Raw genomic sequence first — 21,868 nt, 5'->3', positions numbered from 1 at the left:
CACCTATGAAGTCAAAGCAGTATCTATGAAGCTTCTAGGAAGCTTCCATATTAAATACTATAGAATTAACTTATTTTTACCTACTTTTACTTACTTCTACTTATTTGTATATGTAATTATTAGCTTACATGATTATGTCTATGACAGTATATAGATCAGAAGAACATCAAGTACTTCATATTGGCATGTATTTTGAATTGTCACTAAACTAGTTGGAGTATGTCTTTATTAAGTTTTTATTTCAAGATCACTTATAGATCCAAAAAATAATAAGGATTATTAGATGACATTTTTAGATATTTTTACCTTGCATCTAAAGAAAGAGATGTAAATTTTGATCAAAAAATAGTGATTTTCTTAAAGTTAGAGTATTTTCATCTTGAAGCAATATAATCAACATTGATTATTGATTTAACTTTTGTCAAAGAAATTCAATCAAGTATGTCTTTTAATTCTTTTGTTTATGATATTAAGAATAATTCTTTGAAATCTTGATACTTTTAAGTTTGACTTCAACACTAATCTGTTCTACTTTAAGGGACAATTATACATTCCAGAAGACAAAGCATGATTACATATTCTTCAAGCTTGTCATGACTTTCTAATAGCCAAATATTTTGGATACAATAAGACTTTGGAGCTAATATCTAGAGATTTTTAGTAGCTTCAAATATAAAAGGTAATTAAAGACTTTGTATAATCATGTGATATTTGTTCAAGATCCAAAATTCCTTGTCATTGATCTTATAAACTTCTTCATCCATTATCCATTCTGAAACAATCATAGTGTTTTGTTTCTATAGATTTTATTATGGATCTTTCAATCTCAACTTTATATGATTCTATATTCACGATAGTTGATTGTTGTATTAAAATGATATATTTTGTACCATGTACAAAATCAATTACAAGTGAAGAAATGGCAAAGCTTTGTTTTGACAATATCTATTGCTATCATGGATTGTCCAAAGATATTACATTAGATAGGAAAATCCAATTTATATCAAGTTTTTTAAGAATCTTTTTTTAGATTCTAAAGATGAATATAAAACACTATTCAACTTTCCATCTTCAAACTGATGAGTAAACGGAATGAATGAATCAAGTTCCTAAGCAATATTTGAGAATTACTATTAATTATCATTAAGATGATTGAACAACTCTTTTTCCATTAGCACAATTTACATACAATAATTTGGTAAATTTTTCTACTCAACAAATACTTTTTTTTGCCAATTATGGTTATCATCCATGATTTGATACTTTTAACTTTTCAAAAGTTAATAATCCTGTAGCAAAAGAATTTACAAATCATTTATTAAAGCTACATACAATAATGAAGGTATAATTAAAGAAAATTTAAGAACGTCAAAAAATTAATGTGGATGTCTATTCCAAAGAATAACCACAATTCAATGTGAGTGAGAAGGTATGGCTATTTTGTCACAATATCAAGACTTCACACTTATGACAAGTTAAACTATCATAGGCTTAGACATTATCTTATTAGAGAATAAGTCAATCTTATTGCTTATTGATTACATCTATTGGAGTCTATAAAGATCCATCTCATATTCTATATATTTCTTCTTGAGCCATATAAGATAATGAATATCTCAAAAAGAAGATAAATGTGACCTCCTTCTACAGAAGTGGATAATAATCAAGAATTTGAAATGGAAGAAGTCTTAGATTTAAGGCGGCATCAAAATAGATTAGAATATCTTGTTCATGAGCACAGATATGATATTAGTAAACATACATGACAACTAACAAAGAATCTTGCAAATGCAATAAAAAAAAGTTAAAATTTTTCATCGATAACATCTATCAAAATCAAGATAAAGAATAAAAAATCTTTGCTATATAAGAAATAAGATCCAAGGAAGATAACATTCTACCTTCTATTCTTGTTTGATACTTTTGTGACACTAAAGAGATGGAGAATCAACAACCAACAAATTGAATTCAAGAGCTTTCACTTACTAATTTACTAGACAAAACATTGCAATTGTCATAACTTTCAAGACGATGTAATTGAGATGATCTTCAAGAACAACATGTTCTTCTTTAAATAGATGGTTAGATACAATGTATTTTGTATCACAACCTTAGAAGAAACTTCTAATGTTTGGTGATTTTATTAGAGGTTGAAACAACTCCTAATGTTATTCCAAATATTTTATTTGAAAGGAGTTACAAAGGCCTCAACAAGCATCAAATAATAGGGTGGTCTTTCCACCTTGGAATAGGACACTATTGATGGCTGAGATGACCTATGAATTATTTTTAAAGAGAACAAAAATCACAGTATGTAGCAAACACAATTTGTCGCATTTTGGATTTCTTCAACATATGAAGACCGCTCCTTGTAGAACTCATCCCTAAAAGAAGGGATAGTGTAACAGACATACATATTTATTCTAATATTTACTAATATGATTAAATAAAAGTATTTAAAAATAAATTTATTTCAATATTTTTCCATGAAAACTTCCTAAAAGCTTTATAGATGCTTCTTTGACTTTACATGTATTTATAGTTGATTAGTAGTTTAGAAACTTGGTCAATAAGTTAATCATGTATTAATAGCTTTTGAAATAAGCTAACTATGTGGCACAGTCATAAAAAACTTGCCTTATAAGTTAACATATGTGTCTTATAAAATCAACATGTTTTAGAAGTCTTACAAGGCATCACCAAGTAGCTTCTAGTTAAGAGTATATATAGAGGCAAGAGTGAGGCCTTTTTCACTCTTGTCAACGGCTTTCTATTCCTTAGTCTTATTTCAAGACTTTCTAGTCTTCTTGTTTTTGGTAATAGCCATTCTTGTTCAATATTATATCATTTTTGAGTGACTTTCTAATTCTTTTCAATGATACAAGAGTATGTTAAGGATTTCTTTCTTTAAAAATCATGTCCTTTACACTAACACCATAATATAATATGATGTAATAAAATAAAATACAAATTTTATTTTTGAAAGACTTTTATATTCATTAAAAACTATGTAAAATATTAATGTATAACTTTGTAATTTTTAAATATAAAAAACTCTTGGTTTTATAAATGGTTGTAAATATTATATAAATATGATAATAGTATTATTTGAATATAATAATATATAAATATACTATAGTGACATCATTTGTTGACCTAGTTCCTTCAAATTATAGAATATATCATATGTATTCATATGCTTTTAGTTTGCAATGTTTACCTTCTAATGTACAAATGCTTGATTAATAATATTTACTTTATAACTAAATACAAGGACTTCATTGTCCTTATTCTTTACATTAACAAGATTTTTATTACTATATTGTAGTCAATACTATATATAAAGATAAAGTTTTATTGCCAAAGCATCCATATAGGATAGTTTAAAAGCCATATGTATTAAATTAAAGATTAAAAATTTATATATACTAATAAAAAACATATATATATATATATATATATATATATATATATACAATTTATTATTAGATTCCAACCATTTAAATACAACTCTAGATGTTAATATATTTATTAATTTTTTTAAAATATAAAATATTTTACTGATTTTAAATTAATTATTAATAAATTTAATAAAAATATTATTTATTAACAAAATAATTTATTAGATGATTAATGGCTAATGAATTTGTTTGTAATCATATCTTGTATTTGAGGCAATTTTTAGATAGAGTAGAATATTTTGTACAATGGCACAAATAGGATATTAATACATGCATGTTTGAATTATCTAAAAATATTACAAATGTAGTAAAAATAGATTTTATTTTTCATTAATAACATCTATCAAAACCAAGGACCAACCGTTGACATCAAGATGATTTACAACATGGATGAAAAAAATGATTTTTTTTTTTTTTGTTTATTTTAAAATAAATTATAAATTATACTCTAAGACAATAAAGAATCCTCACTTTTAGATTCATCTCAAAAACTAGTAATAGAAAATGTATTGGAGGATTTTATTAGTCTAATTTGTATTATTTTCTTAAACATTAAATTGAATAAAATTTAAATTTATTAGATTAGCCGATCTCATTATTTTGTATAAAAAAATCCTTTAAAATACACAACCAAGAATTATCACAAGGACAGAAATTCAATCTCTATTCCAACAATATCTTTCTATTGATGTAAAAAATTTCACCTCTAAAATTTATTTAATAAGTACTTTTTTAACAGTTCTTGCAAAGTTAAGCATGGTTTTGGTAATTTGCCTCTCACCTCCTTGTAGATGCATAGAACTAAAATCCATTGGGCTTCATGTTTATTATGTTGCAATTCCAATCAACATAGTCCAACAACAGATAATGTGAGATGACTTTGCTCAACACAACTAGAGCTTGTATGGAACAATTTCTATGTTGTCATAAATCACAGTCTAACAAAATCCTAATATACCACCTCACTTGCTCAGCAGCTGAATGGCACAACATTAATGGGTGTCTAATTTGAAACCAAGCTTAAAAAAACCAGGAGTTCGATAGAATTACAACCGTCGCAAAACGGCCAATGACTTGCGCATTTGAACAATGGTTAAAAATCGAACTGTGAATATTGATTTGGCTGCTCAGCAAGTAGGGCATTTATCCCATCAGGATCAAGGCACGCAAACAAAAACTCATACAAGAACTTTAACTGTAAAGAGCAGATAAAGCAGTGCATATGACGTATTGGGAGGGAATTATGACTTAAAGATGGATGCAGTTTTTCGAGCAAATACATCCGTACGAATCTCAAGACCAGTACTGATTACAGCGTTAAAAATGCTGCAGTTCAATAGCAAGTCAAACTTATTATGACAACACTCATAAACCAAAAGGCAGTCTTGTACTTCATCAAGAGACCAAACCTCAAGCTGTACAATCTTTAAGCTTTCGAAAGCTTAGGACTTCCCAGTATCCTCCACAACTCCAGATTGCGGTCTAAGAGGTTCCACACAGGAGTTTAACAACTAAATGTACACAGTACAGTGTTCAAACACCCAGAGTGGTTGCCTTTTGACATCTTCCTCTTATGTGGTCAGGATGGATGGCAAATTGCCAGACTTCGTACCGAGGATTGGAGCTTGGGTATCGGGAAAGTGTTCCAATCCGGGAATGTTGGTTATGGTACCGTCGTCGTTGACAACTATGGGGTAAGAACAGAGATGGCCGGGCATGTCAACAATCTCGTCGCCAGCGAACATTTCCCAATGTTGGTCTGCAATACGATTCACCTTGCGAATACATTCGAGATCCCAAGGTTTTAAGAATGCATTGTCCAGCTTACCAATGTGCTCGTACCAACAAGACATTCGGAAACCGTGGATATGAGAGCGTGGGGGACGATCACGGCTCAAATGGTAAGGTTGGTAGGCTCCAATGGCGATTTCAGAGTCACGAGAACCGTCCATCGACCTCTGGTTAATGTTCGCTGATCCGATGATGGTGTACTCATCATCCACTGCAACAACAAAAAAGAATCGTCATTCTAAATATTCTCAGATACTGAGACATGTACTCATCGAGGATTATATATACAATTAAAGGAAAACGGCACTCCAAATTCGGCAATCGAGCATTGAGTAATGGGACTTACCAATCATGAACTTCGAATGCACGTAGATCATAAATCGGCGAGCCGCTTGAGCAGCTGCATAATTGCTTCCTTCCTCTGGGCTCTCAGTAGGTTCATATTCGCCCTCTACCTTGGTCTCTCTATTGGCAAGACAGAAGAATGTAAGATAATCCCTTGGACTTTGATCGTCGATACCTTGAGCACGAAGCGCATTGGCGATTTGCGTGTACATCATCTCCATTGTCTTCTTCTGCCAGTCTAGGATAGCTTGCACGGAGCCACTTTCGGGAATACCTTCAGGCCACATGGGTACCACCACGTATACTGCAAACCTCTCTCCATCTTCAATTTTGCTTACGATCTTTCTTGTGAGCTCCATGGGGATTGTGTGAAAGGCACCGGCATCTTGGTCCTCACTCCATGCATAGCAACTCCCTAAGAAGTACTGGTTTTCAATGTAGATGAAATCCTTGGCACGTCTAATGGCGTTGATGTACGCATCCTGGATACTACGGTCAATGGTGTTGTTCTTACCACTTGTCAAACCTGCTCTTGCTATTGTTTCTGGGTCCTCAGGGAAGCCATATGCCGCACCTGCAATGTGAAAAAAAACATTAAATACATGCATTTCAGAAGGACGACTCGAATTTCTGACATTGTACAATATCACAATAGTTCTATGTTATCACAATTGGAGTAAGGAATAGTAACTTCTCATGAAATCTCAAAATGCGTAACAGTTCTGCAAGATCATTCAACACTCACCTGCATCGATGGATCGGAACAATTGCACACTCCAAGTATCAGGATCGTCCTGTTCAGCAACAGCCGACGGGGGATCAATAGTATCAATTTCCTTAATTGGAATCAACCGATCTTCCTTGGCTTGCATTCTCCATCTCTGCTCAAAGTTCCAAAGCACGTCCCAAGCAACTGGACCTTCAACTCTAGCATGGATATCGTGCCACGGTTCACGGGGCCCTCCCTTTGCAGCAGATGTTTCCGGGTAGTTAGGTTGATGGAAGTCATTCATATTAACATCATTCAAAGTTCTGAACAAAGAATGGTTTTGGTTGTCGTAACGACCATCACAAAGGTCAATGCCACCGACAAAACTCATGATCCTCCTACGACCAGTGTCTGATCCCGGGAGCGGGGCATCCACAATGATAGTTTTCTGATGGTGAGTAAACATTGTACCAATGGTGAGTCCCTGAATCTTACTCAAACTATCATCGGGACTCCGAGGGCAAAGAAAACAGTTCACTTCGGAATCTTGGAAGTAGGCCTCTGTGTCCTCGTCATGAGTAGCCATCAAACCATCCCTCTTCATAAACTCAACAGAAGTCTTATCGTCCCACACCAGCATGTTGACACGCACTCCCTCCTTAGCTTTCTTCTTCAGGAGCTCCCCAAGCGTCAAGCCCATTGCACCTTCCTTCGGCCGACGAGGATCACGTACAAGTACAGTCTCACAGTAAACGGACCATCCTGTAATGTAGATCAGATGCCTGGCACCCATGATGGCGTCAAAAACATCTTCCCAGCAATGCGTGGGCTGCCTCTTCTGGCCCCCTGATTGGTAAATTGGGGGTAGGAATCCGTCTTCCATGTGTGCGTCCTGGTACAAGGTCACCTTACAGCCCCTCCTCTGTGGGTAGTAGCAATATGGTACACCTTTGTACCTAGAATCTGAAATGCCAAGTCCCCAATGAGGATCGTGGGACGCCTCGTAGAACTGCATCCTGAATCGAATCTGACTCTCATTAATCTGCTCATCGCCCTTGTACAGCTGATACCAATCCTCAACTGGCTCCCCGGAGAGCAATGACTCCGCAGGTATTTTGGCCCGGCCAATGACAACTGTTCCAACAATTGCACCATCCTTGACCGAAATAGTCAGGTCGGGCACAGAATGGCAGCAGTAAATGCGGAAGGATTCGTTCCACACTGGCTCGCTTGTTGATTCCTTCAAGACGCGCGTGCGACCAACCCTGGTGGTTCCTAAATCCACTGTGGCGTAATACTCGTCATCTCCCGAGATTGCATCTTGGGCAGCACCCACAATCTGTGCAGCGGAAAATAAAATTGTTCAGAATAATACGGATACATTTTCAGAAATTCCGTGGTATTTTAACGTGGCAGAACATTAGGAATAAACGTGTATGATCGATCTGCAAGCCGCATCCGACAAACATGAAACGAAAGTTCCACAATCATTTCCCAGTGACACATGTATCTTCCTGTGTGAACTTACGCTTTTGAAGAAGCTGCTAAATCCTCCTCCGTGGTGCACAGGGGAAGCAATGCCTTTGCACCCATAAATAGTCACGTGCAAAGTTCCGTGCAATAGAACATTCGCCATAACTGTAGAATCTGCTCAGATTCACCATAGTGTGTTAATGAAACCGCAAGACTACGAGAAAGGGGCACTTAAAAGGGAGGAAATCGCGACCTCTCCATTGCCATCGACATCTGAGATAAGTACCGACATGTTCGAAACTTAGATCTCATTAAAAATCTGAGTAGCTCAAGGACTCCACTTGATTCACGATCTAAAAGACTCATAATTCATCTATGAACAGATACTTTGCCTCACAAAACATCTCAGCACACCATGAAGCTTGGAGCATGATTTCCTCCGAACGTGGAACCGTGAATAACACTCTCCCAGATAAATCAGGGGTGTCGAAACATTGCCGGAAGTGAGGTTCTACGTCGTAAAACACCCATAAATCAACCCGTCAAGTATGGCACTATCTACTCTAGAGGCGGATCCACGGATTCCGCTTCATATACTCCCAATTCTCAACTAAGAAGCCAATCGCACGTGTGATCGGATCTGATACTTCGCAACGCATGCAAGGAGGCCACGTCCAGCAGAGACAAAAAACCTCCCATGGTTCACGACTGCGGTCACACACCGAAACCCATCAAAATCTGAAACAATGGCGAACAAACATACCTCGAAGATGGCTTTCTCAAACAAACTCCGCTACCCCTGGATCCACCCGAGAAAGCGACTCCAAACCCCGGAGAAAACACACACACACACACACACGCAGCAGCAGCAGCAGCAGCAGCTCTCCTAGGGTGAGAGGATGTACAAAGAGGAGTAGCCACCGATTCGGTCTTTGAGGGAGGAAGGGGAGAGAAGAAGAGGAACCACGAGGGGTGAGAGTAGCCTGGAAGGGTGGAGATACTAGTAGGACAGGTCCCAGGGCGCAAATCAGGTGTCAAGAGCACCCCGTACCAGGATCGTGGCCATGGGTGCGAAGATCGGCGGTTAATCTCACATCTCGCAAATTACGATGAGGTCCCACCACTCCCCACAGCCCCTCGAAAACTGCCGGCCCCGTCTTTATTCGCGCTCTGTCATCCCCCCTGCCACACCTCTGCTCGTTCGTTGATTCGTTGGTTTGTTCGTTGATTGGTTCGTTGGTTGGTTCGTTGGTTCGTTGGTTCGTTCGTTGGTTCGTTGGTTGGTTCGTTGGTTCGTTGGTTCGTTCGTTGGTTCGTTGGTTCGTTCGTTGGTTCGTTCGTTGATTGGTTCGTTAGTTGGTTCGTTGGTTCGTTGGTTGGTTCGTTGATTGGTTCGTTGGTTCGTTGGTTGGTTCGTTGGTTCGTTGGTTGGTTCGTTGGTTCGTTGGTTGGTTCGTTGGTTCGTTGGTTGGTTCGTTGGTTCGTTGGTTCGTTGGTTGGTTCGTTGGTTCGTTGGTTCGTTCGTTGGTTCGCTTTTTTCGTTCGTTAGTCGACTCGCTTTCCGTTCCCAGCTAAATTTTATCAAATCCAACCTATCCGCTTTATCTACACGGCAATAGGAACTCACTGGATTCCAGTTTCTGCTGTTGATGCCAATTGCATGTACTGTTTCAGAAACCATCGGGGTCTTCACACTGTTTTACGAAGGTCCATAAAAGTCCATAAAGCACCGACAGCATTTTGCAAGGTAAATATAATCTGATTGTTGTTGAAAAGCTCTGTTTTGTAACAACTCTGGATGGAACATTGCGATGTGGTAAAGGGGATAACAATTTATGCAAGGTTTGTTTGGCTTTTGTAGAGCATAAGAGAGGTGCTTGGCGGGCTTTTTTTTGTGCAAGGATTTCAGGTAACATGAGCAGAAAGATAAGGTTTGAAGATATTTGTGGTCATTTGATGTCTTGAGAATTGAACTGCTTTTTAGAGTGCAAATAAATATTAATATGATTGGCAGCATTCTGTATTAGTTTTTTAGTTTTTTATTTTTTATGATTGTTCTTTGTTACAACATATCGGTATAGAATTGTATATCTCCTCTTGGTAGACGTAGCTGAAGTATTGTATCACTCGAACAACTCATAGTGAAATAACTTGTTGTGAAATAAATGAGATACAAGATTTTTTAGTAAAATAAATCAAATAATAAAATAAATCCACAAATAATCCTGTCTGTATTGTAAAAAGATCAACATGTTACATTTCAAACTTATGACGAATTTGTAAGCTCGATATCTTGTTTATTTGTATTTTCAGGTGAATTCATATAAAGTGAAATATCAAACATATTATCAACAAGTGTTCTGAATAAAAGATTCCATTTGTCGTTCTTTTAGTTATACCTTGAAAAAACTATTTGCACAACCACGAGGACAACATAAACAAATAAAGTGATGCAGAAGATGTGAAGTGCATTAACAGAATTATGTGCAGAAAATTAAAGTACCTACTCTTTTAAATTTACAATGTTGAAGTTCATGTAGAGGTTTTTTGTTGTGCCACACAAAAATCTTCAGCTATGAAGCACAGTTTTCAAACTGACAACACGTAGAACTATTAATTGTAGCATCAACAGGTGTTTCCATTACCGATCTCGCATGTTCAAGAGCATTTCCATAAAAACACATGATAATTACGAACGTTGCAATCCACCTATGAAACACGTTAGAAAATATTGTCACAAAAATTCCAAAGAACCAAACACAGGCTTAAAATGAGAGCTGGTGAAAAAAAGAGCCTCTGGAAACGCTTTTGAAAGAGGGAAGTAGAGCGGGCGGGCGGGGGATCTGAGATCGGTGTTGACCAGGCCCGGTCAGGGACTCCAAACATAATCGGAGGTTTGGGTGTGGGATCAGGTTCGGAACCAGCACCCGGACCTGGAATAGGCATGGTACCGGAGCGGAAGGCGGGGGGGGGGTTGTGTGTGAGGCTCGGCCCATACCAGTCAGTGCCCCGACGCTTCATTATGCCAAGTCAGGCACAGTCTGATATTTTCCAATATAGTTCCCACCTACCACCGCGCCAATCACGGTTACTGGCTCCACTTCATGACGATTCGCGGTAACCGACCTCCGCTCAAGTGTGCAACACGTGGGATAACGCCGAAACCCCGCCGCGTGGATGGATAAGTTGTGCCGGATTCACACGGAGCTTCTTCTTCTTCGTCTTCTTTGTCTAATAATAATCTTCCCACTTGTCCCTGTCAGGTTCGTAGTACCTTGCATCATGCTTTACTGCCTCGTGCGTTTTTCGAGAACTTAGATGTGGGAAAAAGCTGCATAATCTGGCCTTCATCAGTAGCTCAGGAACAGTTGCAGAGGAGGAGAGGGTTCTCGAGGGTTCTCGTCTTTCAAAGGGGAATGCATGTCTCCGTCCTGTGTGTGCATCACGACTGGTAGCTACGTGAAGATTTTCCCCCTCGAGATCTGGGGTTTCAATTGGTAGGTGGAGGAGGTGCTCCGATTCGGGGTGCGAATCCCGTTACGGGGAATTATTGCATCTTTCTGGGTGCTGCACGAGGCAGGCCGTGCTCTGTTTTCCGATGGGAAATGTTGCTCGTGTAACCCCCGCGGGATGGGGTGGCAACCTTGGATTCTGACCCGGTATGTTGCGCCTTTTTCCCCATGAGATCTGGATACGTGTTCACAACGAAGCGTGATCCACTTTGATGCAAGTATCGAGACGAGGGCATTGTTTCCGGGGAATCCGACCTTTAAAATCTTTCAAGGCTGCATAGGGTTACTGTTCACGTCGCGTTGGGTGATTTCCCTTGCATTAAAACAATCCTTTAATGTTCGGCAGCAGTGATGTGAATATACTTCCAAATGAAATTGTACCTACCTAAAGGATGTTTCTGTTGACAAGATATTGGTCAAAGTGGAGACTGATGTGGCGTGCTCGGGTTGATTTCTGCTGTTGGTTTGTGATCTACGACTAGGATAAATACAAGGAGTTTATCCGCTCGTGGTAATCTTGATGTGGCTTCGCATTCGAGTATTTGTTTTTTTTGTTCATTGATTTTCATGCAGTAACTAGCTAAATAATAGCACATGAGCAAGTGTTCCAATGGTACTGTAGAGACACGGAAGGCCCCACTGCCTTTAAAGTGGCGCACAAGTGGCGCATCATCCGGCTTCATGCTTTGTTTGGTGATAGTTGACCGAAATGTTTCAAACAGAGCCAGAAACAATGTAAAGCACCGTGGTCGGTGAGCTGTCTGCGGAACCCTCAATGATGATGGCACGGTTTCGTGTTCCTTTTGGAAGATAATCGAAGCGATGCATCACCTCGTGCCTCGTATTGAGGAGTGCTCTATCGATGAACGTCCCTTGTGAACGATCATCCACGGAGACGTCGGGGCTGACCGTTCTGCCCCGACCCACTGTACCCCCAAGCACGAAGCATGGGTTACCCTATCTCACTCGCCAGAAAATGTGGACATGGAGATATGGGTTACTTCACCATAGTGCCTTGTACCTGGCAACGCGGTATGAAGTGGAGATTCTCGAATTCTTGTTGTGGTTCCAGTGATTGGTTATGAAACGACTTTCGTAGGACCGTTGAGAATTTGAACAATATGTCCCGGTGTTGGCGGTGATTTTCGCGACCAACGATTCTCAAGCTGATAGTACCCTGAATTCCGCGTTTGCCATCGTAGGGAATTGCCTCTGTCGTGTCTGTAGTTTCTTGTCACATCGATTCGGCTTCTGTAGTGCATTGAGGTTGGATAATGAAGTCAAGCTTCGTTGATGATTGAGTCTGGTTGCGGTTATTTCCGCTGTCGATCATCGCCGCCTGTGCTTCAGTCAGGGCATCATTAAAACACCAACGAGACTTCTGCCATGTCACAATAGCGATCGTATCTTGTTTTTGAAACGTTGATCAGTAGTAGAGTTCCCCTGACGATGAACTTGAATGCAATATCTGTGCATGTCGTGATTACTGCTGTAGTCTCTCGTCGTGTGAAGCTAAACGAAGAACATAGTTTAAGAAGTTGAACGAAGATCATTCAACAGACGATAAATATGAAAAGATAGAGCTTACACGATTCCTATTGTGTTCTTGCAGTATGTTAGGAGAAGAATCCAGCACTCACCGATGATGCCTTTGGGTACTTTCCACAGCCAGAGGGAGAGGCACGGGATTTTTGGCTTTTTGATTGCTACACAGAAATTCACCCAACCTTAAAGTCATGGAAAATATGCCACTCACTCATTGTTTTTGACATCGCAAAATCACGGAACCAGCCATTGTCTTATAAAGCGTGGACCAAAGTTAGGAAAGAAAATCCTGCACCCACCAGGTGTGAGGACCACATATCAGGGCTTGACCACGTAATGCACCCATGTGTCAAAAAAAATGGAATTGATCTAGGCATTGAGTTTGATATCGTGCAGTGCAGTGGGTTGTTCTTACAATCAGCCAGCACCAATTACGGTACCCAGACACGCTTTTTGAAATCTTCATTCAAAGTCACTGGTGAAGGGCACAACTTACGTGTGTCACGAATCTCATCACTGTTGAAATGTGTCGCCAAAAGCGAACTTGGTGCTAGTACCCTAACAAAAGCGGTGTTGAGTATCACATCTCCAGACGATCAAAATCGATATCACACACTCTTTGCAGCTCAATTCCGGAAAGCAGGATTGGTGGGTTGTGACGATGACACGACACAATTATTTGCGTGCCAACATTTGGCACATTGCATCTGACTGTGTGATGAAGAATCAACTACAACTAAGAGTCACGGTTGTTTCACATTCCTTCAGACTTTGGGAACATGAAGCATTTGCGGCAAAGAAGAATTCGCTCAACAATCTTTTACTTGATGGATTTATTATATTCTTTCATTTGATTCTTTTGTTTTCTTTCTACCATGATCTGCTCCGACATAGTTTTGGTTTTGACTTCTTTGTTTTTGTTGCAGTGCGATGGTGGTTTTGTTACAGATTTTTGTGCATAGAACAGCCACCCAGCTTTGGATTTCACATGGAGCTTCACACTCTGGGTCCTTGTGGGATTGGGGTATGGCACAAGTGTTGTTTTACTCTTTAAAAGAATCTGACGATGATGTTGTTTTAAAAGGATTAAAAAAAGAAAAGAATAAAGCGTGGCAAAAATCCAAAGAGAAGTGCTGAGATTAGTCAAAGCCTTTTTGAAAACATTCTTTTTCATCATCACTTCAAAATATGTGTATCCACCAATGAATAATGTGAAAATGATCTTATAAAAATGTTACACCTTTGGCGTTACTGAACAGTCCAACAACAAGTCCATCGTTTGAAGGATTAAAAAAACAGAACAATCAACTTATTACCATCACTTCAACCATTGAATCACCTCAAAATCCAAATGAACAACACACCCAAGATTATATTGATATGAATTGCAAAGAGACTGTGCAAGCATTCATCTAAGAACACATACAAATATTTTCCAAAATAAGAAATTAATTTTAATGCTATAACCCGAATGTTGTGATAGTTTTTCCATGATTTTGTGGGCAGAGTCGTGTGGTGTTTTCAAGGGCAGGGGAAAAGCAGGCCAAGACCACAGGCAGGATATTTTCCCGATTTCACTCTCTACTACCTTAAGGGACAGTGAATGAATGAATGCATTGACCCGACACCAAAAAGCTCACACACCTTTCGGATGCAAAGGGCCAACACAACTGGGGACCCCCAAAACCCTAAAACCTTAACTATTTACTGACGTGTCATTACGTGCAACTTCATCTCAGTCCCATGCTGCAACTCCCCAAGTGTTCCGCATCCAAAAAAATACACACACAGAATATCACGGAACAGTTGGTGAAAACCCATTTTCTGCTGTGGGAACTGGCTAGATATTTTTCATTTCCTTATACATTTTCATCCTCATGAATTCAAGAGAGGGGAAGAGTTTTTTTTGGGTGTATGTGGACGTGCTTGTTTATTTTATTTTCATTTATAAATAAATAAATAAAGATATATATATATCATAAAACCATGAATAAACCTTGGAGTATAGGAGTCTTATGCTTTAGGGTTCTTATCATGAACACAGTGGATTGCATGCATGAGGCAACTATTTTTGTGTTTAGTGTATTTGTTTCTTACTAAGTGTGATTCATACAGTTGATCCTTTCCACGTCATCCCTAACTAACAGATTTTCTGATGACGTGGATACCAGCCATTGGAAGCGAAACTGGACTAAATGACACAAAGCCAACAGCAGCCTGCCTCGTGGACATGGCGGGCTTGGTGTTGGTGTCGAGGGCGAGATTCATTTCGAGGTCCGTCGGAGGAGGATCGAGGAGGATCGAGGACGAGGCGGGGTCTGCATCCCACAGAAAAAATATAAATAAAATCGATTAGCAGCAGTGAAATTATGAACCGCTGCTTCGAGTGGCGATCCACCGTGCAATCACGACGTCGCTGCCAGAAAAGACGATGATCCCAATTTCAAGCGAAGTCGGTCGCGTGAGATTGCCTTTTCCGGCTGCCTGATTTTTATTGTTTGCGAAATTTCGGAGGTTTTGGGCCGTGGGTGGTGGATTATTACGTGTCATGTGCGCGCCTGCACAGGCATTCGTTCGGCAATGTCAATTCCAGTTTTGGGTGGATTTCGAGGCTGCTTGTTCTTGCAATTTCACGCAACGATTGTAGGTTAGGGCTAACTTAGGCTGATTTGTGGGTGGAGGAGCTCTATGCTTCAAAGCTCGGTGGAGTAGAGTTGGGGCGACTCCAATTGAGCCTAGTTGTGGGGATCTGCCACTGGAATTGAGTATTTGCGGAGTGAGGTGATGGGGTGAGGGGGGATCCCTGCCGGTGGCCGAGGTTTGAGACTGAGAGTAGTGGACTTTTGGTTGTTTTGAGGCTATTGCGGGTTTGTGCATTGGCGGACAGGTAGGATGCTGTAGATTTTCCGTGGAGGATATTCAGAGAGGGCTGCGGGCAGAGTCTTTCGGTTGCGCATTCGTAGGCTGGAAACGTGGATTTCGACAAAGGAGCTTTGGAGCAGCCATTAGAAATCGTAGTGAATTGTGGTGTACAGGAACTCCTTTTGTATTCTGCATTTCGAGGGATGCATTTTGAGTAGATCTCACGTAAGAAAACTACGCATCTTACACAGTTCTTCTGTTTTTCAATCATGAGGTTGGGTTGGAACAGATTTAGATACAGACTGAAGGACACCGGTCTTTGTGCTTGTTCGATTGTTGAAATACTCAAGAACTAAAGTGTTTTTGAACCTTCGCTGAGGTTTCTGTAGCGGCGTAGTCCGCTGACTCATGTTCTGATGATCACATAAAAAGAAATAAATTTGCAGGGATCCACTCTCTGGGGAGTGGATTTGTTGATCAATCAAGTTTATGTGTTACTTCAGATGATGCTGGGAGAACATATGGAGATACTCGTGAACAAGGAAACTTTTAGTCTTGTATCTTCATTGTTTTTGCAAATGCGGGCTTTGTCGGAGCAAGCTCATGAACATCATTTTCATGTGCAGTGTGCTACTGAGACAGCTCTGATGTTTTTCAGCCAGAGACCCAAAAGATTGTGAAACAAATTATTCAGCATTTTAACTGTTGCAAACCTCATCAAGACTACACGTCCGAGCATACCTGATCTGCAATTTCATGCTGGCAAAAGAACGCCAACGGTGAATTACAACAGGGAGTTTGATGATGTGAAAACGAGGAAAAGCTCCGAGTTGTTTGAAAGCGTAGTTTAGAAGTTAGCTTAACATTCACGGTTGTCGAGGTATTGTGAGTTACGTGGCTGGTTGGTCGATCGCGACCAGGAGTTGTGAAAGGTAATGAAGGCGCTTGGCTCGTGATGGCGACTCTTGTTTCTCTGCAGCTTCTGCGCTTTTCTGGCGTGGAGGACTATCATGCTAGTCCTTGTTCCGTCTCTGTAAGTACACGGTTCTGGACAGCTCTGTGAGAATGTGAAATGTCTTTATGCCAGAGTTTTATCAACGTCTGGGTCATAAGATTAAGTGTTTAACGTTGGCATTGTAGTAGTTGAAGCACTGTTTCGTGGGTGCTGCACAAGAATTGAAATCTTGACATTTTTGTGATAGGCATGCCTGAAAACGGCATTCAGCAGTCGTCTTTTTCAGGGATCTGGTTTAAGGATAGCGTCTCGCCCCGGGGTAATTTCTGTACGAACGTTGATTGAAACAGTAACATACTGCGATGCCATCCTGGAATTCATCTGTCTGCTATTGCCCTTTATTGTGATGCACATGCACTAAGCAAGGCAGCTTGCTTTCGAACCCATCGTTAACCTCTGGATATCGTGGCCACAGGCGGGCAGCCTTCTTGGAGGAGGGGCATTGTGTTGTCCGTTATGGAGTCATCTTTCAATGTCGAACAGCAGCTTGCGTGTGCGAGCTGCGCGTTTGCCAGTTACGGCATCTCTTATTCGGCCTATTCCTACTGAGGACATCAACCACATAGCTGTGATGTTTGTCAATTATGGTGCTCAGCTTCTCAAAAGGTGTCAGTTCTCTCATCTCTACAGTTCGTAATCAGTCGTTCGACTGTCTTGGGTCTTTGTGTTGCCATTGTAACAGCTCTATTATCAAGTTATGTGACCCATGTATTCCTTGATGGCTACATTCTGATAACCGTTATTCTTGTAATATGACATTTTAAAGAAGATATAAGAGTATATGTGTATTGGTTGTACTTTGGGGTCCTGCAAATGATGTTCCAAGTGTCGGAGTGAAGCTCTACAATAGACGTGGAAACTGAGTCATACAAATTTAAAATCCAAGTAAAAGTTTGCGCAGCTTAGTTTTGAATGTGAGTGCCCATTCAGTTTCTTCTCTTGCTATTGTTTTAGCAAGTATCTAGGCACGACATTGTTTAAAGGATTGGACTTGAATGTAGTTTTGTGCACTCAATGGCCATTTCATGATTGTATTTGCAATGTTAGTGGGAGGTGATATGACACTATAAGATCCAGTTTGTTTCATCACAGGCCTAATTTTGTAATGACTTTGTTTGCAAACATTGTGATTAAGTTGGAAACTTAGACACTCATTGCTCTTTATCCATGATGTAGAGCATTTGATCCAGTAGTCTTGGGCACAGAGGCGAGCCAAGCAATCAAACAGCGTTTTGTCAACTTTATTCGTTCACTTTCAACCGTCTTGGCTTTCGCCTTCTGTACTGCCAGGTAGAGATATCTCATCGAGTAATCCTTGTTCATAACCTTCAATCACTTTGATAGGGTGTTATGGTGAGCTCTTCTGATTCATATGGGCTTGTTTGTTGCAGTCTGACACAGCAGGTACAGAGGTTCATGATGGAGAATCATGATGCAGAAGAGTCTCGAAATGTAAGCATCTCCATTTCCTATTTTAGGAATATTTTCATGTTACTTTTTTCATTTGGTCTTCTTCTTTATTTTAATGCTATGTGTTTTCAAATCTTCCGATAAAGGAAAGGCACGATTGCATACACGAACGATTATCTCCTTCGTAGAACTTGCGGATGGTATATAAGAAGTTTTGGGGTTTTTTTACTAATTTCAGCTCATGTTATCTGTAGGTCGGTGTACAATTCATTGGCAACACCGTATACACTTCTGTTTGGGTAGCTGCAGTATGCTTATTTATGGAGTTGTTGGGGTTCTCGACGCAAAAATGGATTACCGCCGGAGGATTCGGAACTGTTCTTATCACGCTTGCTGGTCGAGAGGTAATTCTCTTCAACATTTATCACTATTTGTTGTAGGAGAGCATGTTCCTATGGACTGGAATTGAAGCGAATAAAAGATGGAACTTTGTGTTTTTAGATATCTAATGGACATGTAGTTTGAAGTGCCTAGACTAGCAATTATCGTAGATCATTGTGAACATACTGTCATGCAGTAGAAGTTGATCGGATTCAGCCTTTTTAAAAAGTTTGCCAAGACGTGATATACTTTCCTTCAGAATTCAAAGTTCCTAGCTCTTTGGTATATGAATTTTGAATCGTAATGTTGAGGTCTGAGTGACCTTTAGGGATCACACTTAAATGATTGTTTATTGGAAGGTGCAGAAAATCACTGAGACATTTTGTGTATTGCAGATATTCACCAACTTTCTGTCTAGTATCATGATACATGCAACTAGACCATTTGTCGAAAATGAATGGATACAGACGAAGATCGAAGGTCAAGAGGTGTCTGGTACCGTTGAGGTGATTTCATATCATACAATTCTCTTAATATTAAGTTTGTGTTGAAGTTTGAGAACTTATTTGTCAAGTGCTGAAAGAAGGAATCTACTTACATATGGTTATTTTATTCCATGATATTCGCAAGTTTCGAACTATATTGATGATCAGACACCAATAGTGAAATATTTATTTCGATTTACTTAAAATTGATTTTAAATCTACACAGCATGTCGGATGGTGGTCTCCAACTGTGATTCGAGGAGATGATCGTGAAGCTGTTCACATTCCAAATCACAAGTTTAGTGTGAGCGTAGTTCGTAACTTGAGTCAAAAGAGTCACTGGCGTATCAAAACACATCTGGGAATTAGACATCTTGACGTCGGCAAAATGACAGTAAGTCGAAGATTCATACTTATTTTAGTTATACAATTGTTACTGTATTTTAGCTTCTAGAGTGCCTCCCTGTTTGACTGGTCACAAAACTTACTACAGAGTGAATTCATCATGATTTATCCGAATGCTTTATGAGAGTACGGGATTTGTTTGGCAGCTCATTGTGGCCGACATGCGGAAAGTGCTGGCAAAGCATCCTCAAGTTGAACAGCACCGACTGCATCGCCGTGTCTTTTTTGACCAAATCGATCCAGAGAACCAAGCTTTGTTGGTTAGTGCTCAATATTTTCTAAAATTAAAATTTCCAAATTGACTTACGTTATTTCACTTAACCAGTTAATATTACATAGAACTCACAATGTAAATACCACATGTGCAGATCTTGGTGTCATGCTTCGTAAAGACTTCTCATATCGAAGAATACCTGCGAGTTAAGGTTGGTGGTGCATCTACCTTTTTTTTTTTAGAATGCTACTGTGGTTGTGGAAAGGCACTTCTCTTATACTCTATACTGGACCCTTCTTTGCCAAATACAGTCTAAGATGTTGTTATACTACCTCAAATATAATGACATTTATCAATCATTGACCATTTTATGTTCTTCATATGTAATAGCTATTCACTTTCATGGTGCATGACACCGTGGCTCTTGCAGGAGTTGATACTCTTGGATTTGTTAAAAGTTGTGAGTCATCACAGTGCACGACTAGCAACTCCAATCCGTTCTGTGCAACGTGTTGTTGATGAAAATGAGGCAAAAAGCTCTCCATTCCGTGACATGCGGAATGTCAATCAAAATCAACAGCGGTCTTTGCTGCTTTTGAATCCTCAACCTGCGTCAAGTGACGACGAGGAAGAATATAGCTCAGATACTGTTTCAGGTGACATATCACGTCTCGCACAGGTTGTCAGAGCCACTAAATCAGCGCGAACCAACGTTTTTGAAGATAGTGAAAGTGAAATCGATGAATCAGTGGAGGAGCAAACCAATCCAGAATCTCCCAGCGATATCAAGGAATCGAAGAAAAACGCAGGTACAGCTGATAGAAATGTTAGAGTTAGATCACTGCAGAGACCAGTTATAGTACAACAGAACGCAAAAGAATCAAGTCGTGAAGGGAGTCTTCACCAGGTGTCAGTCTTGACAGGAGACGCCGGGCCCAATGGACATGCGATTCTTAGAGACAGAACTCATGCAGAAACTGAAGCAAAGTTGGTTAGGTCCCATTTAGACACAAGTTTACCACAGAAGCAGAGTGAAAACGGAATGACCAATACAGAACATCCAGTTGCTGTGACTCCTGTTCTAGCAAGTGAGCTTCTTGTGGAGATGTCCGAGGAGAATGTGCCACATTTGTACTCCAACAACGTTGGTCTTGACTATGTGAGCGATGAAGGTGTTGAGACTGCATCGCTAGGAGGGACTGATGATCAAGTGAGTGACGCTGAAACTACGGCTCCCTCTGTGAAGATTGATATCAATGTTCGCAGTGACCTGACTGATGAAATTCTGGGAACTGCGTCCGTAACGAGTACCTATAACCATCAGGAGCAATCACTAAGCCTTAAAGTGAATAGAACACACGGAGGTGTTCGCGTAGCAAGCACAGATGGTCCATTGGGACAGCCACATATTTCACAAATAGATGAAAACGAAAATCAAAGTAGCGCAGATCTTGGTAGAACTCCACCAGAAAGCTCAGATAACTCGTGGAGGCAGCCATCAACTACGCAAGTTAAGGCGGGTGCTGCAAGTTCATCACCCACAAAGAACGACAATTTGTGGAAACAGCCGTCAGCCACAGATGCGCAGATGACCCAGAAGATAAAACATGGTCGCCCGACAGTGGATCCAGATCTAGTGCCTGGGGTGGCCATAGATGGCCCAAAACATACCCTTTCTTTTGATGAAGACATTATAATCTTGGATGATTCACGAGGACTGGTGGCTTTGGGAAAACATAACAGTAATGAACGACGAAATAGTTCCAGCCATGGTGCTGTGAATAGGGAAGGGTCAAGTGACATACGGGACAGGGAGAGGTAACAAGCAACGATTTCTCCATTCTTCTAATTTGTCCTATACGAAGACCTCATTTCAACTATCGGCGCTTTGTTGCAAGGCCATACTGATTTAGCTTGACTTTCTGTCAAATCCCCTAGTAGATATTTAGTTTCTGGAGGCTAGCACTTAAATAGCACAACATTGCTATCACATCACGTCACAAAATTGTATCATTCTAAATATTTAAGCATGTTAATTGTTTGGGAGCCACAGGACTTCCGAATTCAAGCACATTGATTACAATTGCAATGTATTCTCATCTAATTTTATGACTCAATTGCGACGTGTACTCAAATACAATGTTGAGCTTTTTAGGTGTGTTTTGCTCTTTTAACTGCTGTGGTTTAAGTAGGTCCATGTTTGTACTACAAACTGCTAACAACAGGGCATACTTTACTCAACCTAGCGAACTCAAATCTA

At 39.8% G+C, this 21,868-nt stretch overlaps 2 protein-coding genes and 1 long non-coding RNA gene across 6 annotated transcripts; 2 read left to right on the top strand and 1 right to left on the bottom strand.

The window, feature by feature from the left end:
- Positions 1 to 4,829: 4,829 nt before the first annotated feature.
- On the bottom strand, positions 4,830 to 8,741 carry LOC112287898 (phospholipase D alpha 1). Its single transcript, XM_024531502.3, has 5 exons — positions 8,543 to 8,741; positions 7,835 to 7,953; positions 6,343 to 7,645; positions 5,599 to 6,171; positions 4,830 to 5,463 (listed from the first exon to the last, which is right to left on the bottom strand). Exons 2-5 carry the CDS (start codon positions 7,940 to 7,942, stop codon positions 5,033 to 5,035), a joined length of 2,415 nt encoding a protein of 804 aa, XP_024387270.1. The 5' UTR covers positions 7,943 to 7,953; positions 8,543 to 8,741; the 3' UTR covers positions 4,830 to 5,032.
- A 2,147-nt stretch (positions 8,742 to 10,888) lies between these two features.
- LOC141045842 (uncharacterized) lies at positions 10,889 to 12,884 on the top strand. Its single transcript, XR_012218350.2, has 2 exons — positions 10,889 to 11,438; positions 11,914 to 12,884. It is a non-coding gene; the product is annotated as an uncharacterized LOC141045842 (long non-coding RNA).
- Positions 12,885 to 15,031: 2,147 nt separating this feature from the next.
- Positions 15,032 to 21,679, top strand: LOC112287456 (uncharacterized). 4 transcript variants are annotated; one of them, XM_024530440.3, is made up of 12 exons: positions 15,032 to 15,923; positions 16,325 to 16,731; positions 16,901 to 16,972; positions 17,129 to 17,319; positions 17,890 to 18,003; positions 18,105 to 18,165; positions 18,378 to 18,527; positions 18,900 to 19,010; positions 19,216 to 19,383; positions 19,541 to 19,654; positions 19,763 to 19,819; positions 20,039 to 21,679. In XM_024530440.3, the coding sequence occupies exons 2-12, from the start codon at positions 16,654 to 16,656 to the stop codon at positions 21,428 to 21,430; spliced, it is 2,508 nt and encodes an 835-aa protein (XP_024386208.1). In that variant the 5' UTR covers positions 15,032 to 15,923; positions 16,325 to 16,653; the 3' UTR covers positions 21,431 to 21,679. The 4 variants fall into 4 exon arrangements, with proteins under 4 accessions (XP_024386208.1, XP_090109696.1, XP_024386210.1 ...); XM_090253570.1 differs by having other exon boundaries at positions 16,901 to 16,981; XM_024530442.3 differs by lacking the exon at positions 16,901 to 16,972 and having other exon boundaries at positions 15,033 to 15,923.
- The last annotated feature ends 189 nt before the right edge of the window (positions 21,680 to 21,868 follow it).

Source organism: Physcomitrium patens, chromosome 10, assembly GCF_059467195.1.
Source record: "Physcomitrium patens ecotype Gransden chromosome 10, ASM5946719v1, whole genome shotgun sequence".
Taxonomy (NCBI): domain Eukaryota; kingdom Viridiplantae; phylum Streptophyta; class Bryopsida; order Funariales; family Funariaceae; genus Physcomitrium; species Physcomitrium patens.
The sequence above is the reverse complement of the archived record's forward strand: the minus strand, read 5'-3'. Positions and strand labels throughout refer to the sequence as shown.

Bases quoted from the DNA above. Each gene is read 5' to 3' on its own strand.
- LOC112287456 (XM_090253570.1), top strand. From the start codon at position 16,654: ATGGCGACTCTTGTTTCTCTGCAGCTTCTGCGCTTTTCTGGCGTGGAG. The intron at 16,982-17,128 runs GTACGAACGTTG...TCGTGGCCACAG, and splicing joins CTCGCCCCGGGGTAATTTCT to GCGGGCAGCCTTCTTGGAGG. The intron at 19,820-20,038 runs GTTGGTGGTGCA...TGGCTCTTGCAG, and splicing joins AAGAATACCTGCGAGTTAAG to GAGTTGATACTCTTGGATTT.
- LOC112287898 (XM_024531502.3), bottom strand. From the start codon at position 7,942: ATGGCGAATGTTCTATTGCACGGAACTTTGCACGTGACTATTTATGGG. The intron at 6,172-6,342 runs GTGAGTGTTGAA...TTCACATTGCAG, and splicing joins GTTCCGATCCATCGATGCAG to GTGCGGCATATGGCTTCCCT. The intron at 5,464-5,598 runs GTAAGTCCCATT...TTGTTGTTGCAG, and splicing joins GCATTCGAAGTTCATGATTG to TGGATGATGAGTACACCATC.